Source organism: Chinchilla lanigera, unplaced genomic scaffold, assembly GCF_000276665.1.
Source record: "Chinchilla lanigera isolate Chin_1 unplaced genomic scaffold, ChiLan1.0 scaffold00127, whole genome shotgun sequence".
Taxonomy (NCBI): domain Eukaryota; kingdom Metazoa; phylum Chordata; class Mammalia; order Rodentia; family Chinchillidae; genus Chinchilla; species Chinchilla lanigera.
Window position 1 is genome coordinate 717338 of NW_004955528.1, and position 8766 is coordinate 726103.

Genomic DNA, 8766 nt, shown 5'->3' on the forward strand with positions numbered 1-8766 from the left:
CGCGCCCCGCACCCCGCGTCCCCGCGCCGCGGCCCCGCCCTCCCCGCCGGTACCGCATTGCCGTACTGCAGGGCGCAGTGCACTGCGCCGCACCGTCAATAGGTGGACCCCCTCCCGGAGATAAAACCGCGGCGCCGGCGCCGCCAGTCCCTCTGCTGAGACCTCGGCTCCGGGTAAGGACGCTTTCCGCAGAGGGACCCTCCCCGGGCGGCCCTGGGGCGGAGAGGACCGCGCTGCGCCGCCGGGCCGGGCTTCGGACCGTCGCGTCCGGGCAGGTTCGGCAGGACCCCGCGGGCAGCGCCTGTTTACGCGGCGGCACCGGCTCCGGGAGCGGTGGCCCCGCCGCTGTGACCTTGGAGCCGCCCAGGTCCTGCGCCGCTGGGCAGAGTCGCCAGTGCTGGGGCGGGTGGGGGTCGGGGCGCTCTAGGGTGCCTGGCAACGCGGCCTCGGAGCGCAGAGGAGGGGTCCGGGGGGTGCGGTGGGGTGGGGGCTTCTCCACCTCGCTCCACGGTGTCCCACCCCGCGCGCCCTCATTCCGTCCTCCCGCCTCTGCCTGCCCGCCCTGGCGCTGCTTGGCTTTCCCCGTTGACCTCTGGCACTGGGAAGGGGCCCAGACCCAGGGCTGGACGGGTGGGGCATGTGCCCCCCGCCCCGCTGAGGGCATCTCCCTGGGCACTTGCTGAGGGCGGCCTGGTGGCATCCTTCCTCCTCTGGCCGACAGGGACCCCCACCTCCTGGCCCTGCTGTCGGTACCCTGCTCAGATAGGAGGAGGCCAGAGCTATTCTGGGCCCGGATCTGGGCACCACATCGCCTGTCCCCAGTGCCAGCCTGTGGGTAGGCATGGAGGAAGATGGCGCCCGCTCTCCTAGGAGGGGAGTGCTGGCCGTTGCTCCACATGGCAGCAGGGGGGGTGGGGCTGTGGGGTACAGTGTTGGTAGGGGCCAGGCAGCTCGGGGACCTGGGAGGACAGGGTGCTGGAGACCTTGCTGTGTGACTCATCCTCCACTCCTGGCTGCTCATGGGGCCTCCAGCTGCTGCTTGCTGCTGTCCGGACAGCAGCTAACCCCTCCACAGGGATGGGAGCTCCTGGGCTCGAAGGCCTGGTATTTACAGCAGGTTGACTATTTGGACTAGCCTGTTGAGCCGGGCAGCACGGGGCCTGAACTCATCCCTGGGCTTAGTCGGGCCGGGTCTAGGCTTCAGAGGGACCCAGTGTGGGGCTGGGCCTGGATCTCAAGGCAAAGGCTGTGGGCAGGTGGGTTTTCAACTGTGCCAGGTCGGTGTCCTGGCTGGGCTCCCCCTGAGCTTCCTCATCACCCATCTCCCCCATCACCGGCCCCACAGATTCCCTGCTCAGCAACCCCCCACCCCAAGCCAGAGCCCCCTTGGTGCCAGCCCCTCCCCTGCCTGGGCAGAATGGGCAAGGAGAAGACTCACATCAACATTGTGGTCATCGGCCATGTGGACTCAGGCAAGTCCACCACGACGGGCCACCTCATCTACAAATGTGGGGGCATCGACAAGAGGACCATCGAGAAGTTTGAGAAGGAGGCGGCTGAGGTGAGCCCCCCGAGCCCCAAGACTTGGCTCCCATGAGGTACCCGGGCTGGTAGTGGGGCTACCGCTTGCCTGACCCCTGGGTGTGGGGCTCAGTTTACCTCCTCCAGAACAAGGGGGGGTGCATGTCTTGGGATCCAGATGACAGATGCTGGTGGAGTGGGGGCGAGGAGGGCAATCTTTCTCTGAGGCTGTGCTTGGTGGGGGTGGTGTGGAGCTGCCAGGTTTGCCCCTGGTGGAGGAGGGGACCTCACAGCAGGGTCTGGACTCTGCCGTGGTGGGCCAGGGCTAGGAGGCCCTGGTGCTTTGTCCTCCGACCCCAGGCTGGTGCTGGAGGTGACGATGCCCTCACTTGTCCCAGGGCTGGGCCAGGGCTCATGGCTGCTATTAATAGCTGATTGATGGGCAGCACGCCTGCCAGCTCCATTTTCTGGAGCTAGGCTGGGGAGGGCTGCTCCTCCAGGGTGGTGCTCTGGGGTGGGGGTTCTGGCGACTGCCTTCCTCCTCTGTGGCCAAGACCTAGAGGTGGAAAGTGGCCATGAGCAGGGATCTGCTGTGCCCCTCTCTCTTGCCCATGGGCTCTGGGAGAAGCCCACTTGGGAGGGCCAGGTGGCCTGAGCGCAGCTGCTTCTGGATGAGGGGAGCTGTGGCCAGGGCCTGGAGCTGCAGCTGGTGTCCTGGGGGGGTTCTGCATGTGCGCCTGGGCTTGAAGCTGCACCCTGCCTTCCTAGTGGCAGCGGGAGGAGGTCGAAGGATTGAAGGGTGCTGAGGCTGGGTCCCAGCTGGGTCCTGCCTGGGTGGCCCCTCCAGCCTGGGCAGGTGCCCTGAAGGGCAGAGGCTTGTGCCTGTGAGGCTCTGGCAGGGTACTGTGCCCTGACCCAGGCTGTGGTGGTCTCCCCAGACTCCAGATCCGGGTGCTTCCAGAGAGTGGCCACCCTTGCTCTTGGGGACACCCCGCCCCTGCTTGGGTGGAGATGGGAGGAGGGGTATCTCAGGGCTATCTTGGTGCCTTCATAGAATACAGAAAGAGCTAGAAAGCCAGGCTCTGTTTGTAACCTCATTTGATTCCTTTTTTCTTTCCATCTTGAAAGAAAATAACACAGGAGTTTTTACTTGACAGCATAAAGCCCAGTGGTGTTATTGGCTTCTGACTGATAAAGGGGAGCCCTGGCTAGGGGAGGGGGGCTTAATCACATCTGGCGGCTTCCAGGCCCTCGCGCCCCCTGCTGGTGGATGTGCGCATTCACGGCCATTTAGAAACTGGTGGGAGTCCCTGGGCATTGTGTAGACAGCCTGGTAGGAGGGTCAGGGAGCCAGCACCACCGATGTTGGAGCGACTGGGCGAGAATCCAGGACCCCAGAGGGGAGCAAGGCAGCTGGAGCCCCATTCCCCACTCACTGGCTGCTCCCTCAGCCCCAGGGAAGCCCAGGGAAGCAGAATGCTGGGTGTGGGTCCTAACCCGAGCTGTGCCCCCACCCTCTAGATGGGGAAGGGCTCCTTCAAGTACGCCTGGGTGCTGGACAAGCTGAAAGCAGAGCGGGAGCGCGGCATCACCATCGACATTTCCCTCTGGAAGTTTGAGACCACAAAATACTATATCACCATCATCGATGCGCCTGGCCACAGGGACTTCATCAAGAACATGATCACTGGCACATCCCAGGTGGGCGGGGTGTGGGCACCCTCTAGGGGCATCAGGGGCCAGGGCACGGGACCCCTTGGCTTTGTCATCATGTACCCCACCCGGCCCAGACACACCCAGAGAACTGAGTTACTGTCTGACACCTCAGCCAGGTAGGGATGCCTGTGAGGAGGCTACCCAGCCACTGTCTGTCAGGGCCACCAGACAGAGGGGACAGTTGTGGACCATTAACATGGCCTGCATAGACAGATGTAGGAGCCAAGGTGGTTATGGAAAGGTGTGGGCAGAAATGCAGACGGTCAGACTGGACACTCAGACATTTCTGGGGTGTTCACACAGGCAGACAGGAGACAGACCCAGAGAGGCAGGGGTGACTTGTCCAGGGACACACAGGCTGCTGGCGGCAGAGCTGGTGTCAGAACGAGGGCTTCCTCGACTTAGGGCCTGGTGAACGAAACCCCTAACAATCCCCCGCCACTGAGGTGGACACCCCTATTCTCCATACCCCACGAAACTGCTCAGGGTCGTCCCATGAGTGGTGGGGTCTGGGCCAGGGGGGCGGCCCAGTGCTCACCGTGCCCCACCTGCTGGACAGGCGGACTGCGCGGTGCTGATCGTGGCTGCAGGTGTGGGCGAGTTTGAGGCTGGCATCTCTAAGAATGGGCAGACCCGGGAGCACGCACTGCTGGCCTACACCCTGGGGGTGAAGCAGCTCATTGTGGGTGTCAACAAGATGGACTCCACAGAGCCGGCCTACAGTGAGAAGCGCTACGATGAGATTGTCAAGGAGGTCAGCGCCTACATCAAGAAGATTGGCTACAACCCAGCCACAGTGCCCTTTGTGCCCATCTCTGGCTGGCATGGAGACAACATGTTGGAGCCCTCGCCCAATGTGAGTGCTGGCTGGGGTGAGGGGCGGGAAGGCAGGCAGGTGACCGCTCCAAGAGCTCAGGGTACTGGCCAAGGTGAGGTACAAACAGGCTGAGCTGGAAGGTCCGGGCATAGGGGTCCCAGCTTCCCTTGGTCCAGATGGGTTTGTGTAAACATTGAAGGGGGAGACACCAGCCTCCAGGGAGTGTCAGGGCCTAGTGGGAAGCCTGTCCCCAGGTCCAGAGACTCCACTGCTTCAGCTTGGCTGCCCCACAGAGCCGGTAGAGGTATGAGCCCTGTTCCTAGCCCCACGTCGTCCCTGGAGGGGCAGTGTCTGGCTGGTGTAGCCCCATGTGCCTGATCTCTCGGATCCCATGGGGAGGGGATTAATTTTCATCTCTCCTAGGCCAGTGTCCTGGCCCTGCACACTGTACAAGGTTAGCAGGACTGTGGGCCCCCCTTGGCTTCCTCCCTTGGGGTCTGGAGTGGGGCTGGGCTCTGGAAGTGTGCACACCCTGGAGTGGCCAGGACTGGCTCTCAGCTGGTCAGCTTCGAGTGTTAGACTTGGGCAGTCTGCAGCCCCAGGACTCTGACTTGTGGAGGCTCTGGGTGGAAACATTTGGCAGAACCTGGAACCATGTTCCTAGTGTCCAGCCAGAGGAGATCCCTGGCCCAAAAGCGTGGCCTCTTGGCTCTGGTCAGCTCTGCAGCTACCCAAACTGAAGAAGGCTTGGTTTAGGAACCCTGGACCAGCTGCATGGGGCCCAGAGCCTGGGTGGTCACAGCCAGGGCTGGGAAAGGCAGAGTGTTCTCCAGCCCTCCCCATCTTGCTTGGCTGAGTGTTGTTTTCCTAGGCTTGGCTATGTCCTGTGGGACACAGCAGTGGGCAAGCAGACTTTCCCTTGCCCCAGGGGAGGCCCCCAGCCGGCACTCCCGCTGCCTGGCCTGCTAGGTGCCAGGGGCCATCTGCTGACCTGGGGTATCTTGGATTCAGGGTGGGAGGACACATGGTCCCTGGGGCCCAGCCTGCTTCTCCGTGTGTGATAGGCAGGCTGCAGGGAGGCTGTGTGTGGGGACGGCTCACAGTCGGCCTCTGAAGAGGCCTGGGCAGTGGTGGCTCCTGAGCTTAGAGACAACATGGTGGCCTGCAGAGCTGCTGCGGCTAGCCAGTCACCAGACCTGACCCCTGCCCAGGCATCTGAAGGCAGCCAGGAGTCAGCTGGCTGAGGGCTGGAGCATTGGAGCAGAGTTTGGGCAAGTGGGCAGGGTTTTCTCTTTGCCTTCTCCTCTCTCATCAGACAAATCTAAATCTGTCTGAAGTCCATGGGAGGTTGGGCATGGGAGCTAGGGGGTGAGGCCAGGTCAATAGCTCAGCATCTGGAGGGGTACAGAGCAATTTGGTTGGCACAGTAGGCATCAGGAGCCTGTGCTCCCTCCTCCAGGACCCCCTTTGGGAAGGTGCTTCCTCCGAATTAGTCATCCACGGGGCCAGGGGCCTGGTTTCCTGGAGGGAGGTTGTGGGTGTTCCTGTGATCAGTCTGTGCCTTCTCTCCTGCCCAGATGCCATGGTTCAAGGGCTGGAAGGTGGAGCGCAAGGAAGGGAACGCAAGCGGCGTGTCCCTGTTAGAGGCCCTGGATACGATCCTGCCGCCCACCCGCCCCACGGACAAGCCCCTGCGTCTGCCCTTGCAGGATGTGTACAAGATAGGCGGTGAGTGGGGGTGTGGTGCTGTGGGTGCCCCACTGCTCCTCTCCCCACTCTTACCCCTTTACTGAGCCAAGCAAGAAGCCTCTTCCTGGGCTACTCCACTGTCTACAGCTCTCTCCCCATACTGCACCCTTGCTGGGGACTGTCCTTCCTCCCTGCCCCCGGCTGAGCATTCACAGTCCCTCCACCCACCCTCTCTTCCATCTGTCCACTCCTCACCCCGCCCACCCGCCTCTACCCCTCCATCTATCTGCTAGCATTTGCCAGGGTCTCCATCTCTCCAAAGAGGTGCTCAGCTCTGTGCCAGGAGCTGGTGACATGAAATGGGGCAAGGCAGGAACTCACACTTCACGTCTGGGAGGGAGGTCCAGCCTTGTGGGAGACATAGTCCCACTCCAGGGGTGAGATGAAGTAGAAACTGTAAACCAAGATGAGACCCTCGGGAGGGAGAATGATTGGGTGCTCCCGGCCAGCAGAAGGGTGCAGGGTGAGGGTGTCATGCTCACCTCAGCGTGGAGAACAGCTGCCCCCTGCAGCCTCCACTGCACTGTGATGTCACCCAAGGCGCCATCCATCACAGTGCCCTTCCACAGGCATGCGAGGGTGGAGAGCCCCGAGCCCATGGCTGGCTGTAAGCAGATCTGCAAGAAGTGCTGGGTACAGGTGCCCCTGTAGTGACAGAGACCAGCAGTGCCAGAGCAGACCCAGGCAGCCCTGTGTGGGCAAGGCTGTGGGGCCCATTGCAGGAGTGATCCCAGGGCATGGGTCCATGCCCTGCTGTGGCGCAGCAGCCTGAGGACATGGAAGAGGTCTTCAGGGAGAGGAGGGAGCCCACACTGCTCCCTCCGAGGGGTGGCTGCCCCTGGGGCAGGGACAGGACTGAATCGTCTCCCACCACTGCCCTGTCCTGATCCAGGAGTTCTTGGGCGCTCTCTTTTGCTGACTTGTTTCCCAGACTGAGTCAAGGGAGCCTCTGCTTCTGCTGGCATCTCAGGGTTTGCCCTGCCCTCTCACTCCCTCCACATGGCCCATCCCCAGCCTTGCCAGGGAAGACGGATGCCAAAGTTGGTCTTCTTCCAGGCACTCTGCCTAAATGTCTTGCCCTGCATCCCCTTCACCCTCTCCTCCACTCACAGCTCTTTTTTTGGCCCAGGCATTGGCACTGTGCCCGTGGGCCGAGTGGAGACGGGCATCCTTCGGCCGGGCATGGTGGTGACATTTGCACCAGTAAACATCACCACGGAGGTGAAGTCGGTGGAAATGCACCATGAGGCACTCAGTGAGGCCCTGCCTGGTGACAACGTTGGCTTCAATGTGAAGAACGTGTCTGTCAAGGACATCCGCCGGGGCAACGTGTGTGGGGACAGCAAGTCCGATCCGCCTCAGGAGGCTGCCCAGTTCACCTCCCAGGTTGGTGGCTTTGTTGGCATTCAGAGTCCATTCCTGCCCACAGTAGTGGTGGGGCCATGCTGGGTGAGGTTGTTGTCAGCACTTCACCTGGACTGAGGACAAATCCCTATTTCAGCATGAGGGCCCCAGGACATGAGGGGTTAAATGAGTGTCACTGTCACATTCAGGAGGAGCAGACTTTCCAGCCTGGCCTTCTCAGCCTTGTGACCTCTCCTGTGGTCCACAGCAGCTGACCGCTCACCTTTTAGGCCTCATGTCTGTCCTAAAAGAACACTTTAATTAACACTGCGCCAGACATCCCTGTCATGTTATTCCCTACATTTTCAACACGCCCTCTTCGATTGCCTCTTCACAGGACAATTTTTAAAAACAACTTTATTGAGACGCATTTGAAATGCAATAACCGAGGTCCGATTTTTGCAAGCCCACCTTAGTGTCCATGGGCAACAGCATTAGTGCTGCATCAGCACATTCAAGTAGCGCGGTGTCACTTGTTCATCGCGGGGCTTGCTGCTTGCTGAGCGATGACGTAGGGTCTAGGTCTGGAGCTGGTTCCCAGTGGCCCGAGCTTCCTCTGCTGCCAGACCCTGGGCCCTGGAGGATGTGGGAAGCAGGGCCCTGTGACTACAGCCTCCCGGCCCAGCTGGCCTCTCCCCTGGTGCCCACACTCAGACCAGACCAGCCTCACACCGCTGCGTCTCTGCCCTCAGGTCATCATCCTGAACCACCCTGGGCAGATCAGCGCTGGCTACTCTCCAGTCATTGACTGCCACACGGCCCACATTGCCTGTAAGTTTGCCGAGCTGAAGGAGAAAATTGACCGGCGTTCCGGCAAGAAGCTGGAGGACAACCCCAAGTCTCTGAAGTCTGGCGATGCAGCCATTGTGGAGATGGTTCCTGGGAAGCCCATGTGTGTGGAGAGCTTCTCGCAGTACCCGCCTCTCGGTGAGCCGGGGTGCCCCAGGGAGAACCCGGAAGAGGTGGCTGATCCAAGAGGCAGCAGAGGGCGGCTAGGACCTGGGCGGGGGTGGGGGCGGGGGCTCCTTTGCCATTGCAAACTCCTCTTGAGCTTAACTGAAGCGCTTAGCCAGGGACCCTCAGTTTCTGTGTCTCTGAGTGCGGGTGACCCTGCAGGGCAGAGCTGGGATAGCATCCCTCTGCTGATGAAGGTCCCTTGAGCGATTTACCAGCCGCCCAGAGCCAGTCTAGCGACCTCCAAAAGAAATGACCTGGCCCGCCCCCAGTGGCTAATCGCAGACAGCTGCCGTAGCGTAGGCAGGGTTGCCCGGCAACCGCGGCTGCGCCGGTAGCTAACAGGCCTTGGGTCCGGGCGGCAGGATGCTGCGAGCCCTAGTGCGCTTGCGCAGTGCATCCTGGCCTGCGGGCGGGGCTGTCGCTCACACGCCTCTCCCCGCAGGCCGCTTCGCGGTGCGCGACATGCGGCAGACGGTGGCCGTGGGCGTCATCAAGAACGTGGAGAAGAAGAGCGGCGGTGCCGGCAAGGTCACCAAGTCGGCGCAGAAGGCGCAGAAGGCGGGCAAGTGAAGCGCGGGCGCCCGCGGCGCGGCCCTCCTCGG

At 61.9% G+C, this 8766-nt stretch overlaps 2 protein-coding genes across 2 annotated transcripts in view; one reads left to right on the top strand and one right to left on the bottom strand.

Annotated features, from left to right (window-relative positions):
• Positions 1 to 700, bottom strand: part of Ppdpf (pancreatic progenitor cell differentiation and proliferation factor) — a gene marked incomplete in the record, with an annotated part of 16856 nt that extends 16156 nt beyond the window's left edge. The window contains 1 exon segment of the mRNA XM_013507430.1: positions 13 to 700. Coding sequence (XP_013362884.1) covers positions 13 to 700 — 688 coding nt within the window.
• Eef1a2 (eukaryotic translation elongation factor 1 alpha 2) overlaps positions 1 to 8766 on the top strand; it is a gene marked incomplete at its 5' end in the record, with an annotated part of 9046 nt that continues 280 nt past the window's right edge. Inside the window, 8 exon segments of the mRNA XM_005409964.2 lie at positions 1 to 173; positions 1346 to 1561; positions 3043 to 3222; positions 3797 to 4093; positions 5632 to 5782; positions 6933 to 7189; positions 7900 to 8134; positions 8607 to 8766. Coding sequence (XP_005410021.1) covers positions 1418 to 1561; positions 3043 to 3222; positions 3797 to 4093; positions 5632 to 5782; positions 6933 to 7189; positions 7900 to 8134; positions 8607 to 8734 — 1392 coding nt within the window. The 3' untranslated portion in view covers positions 8735 to 8766.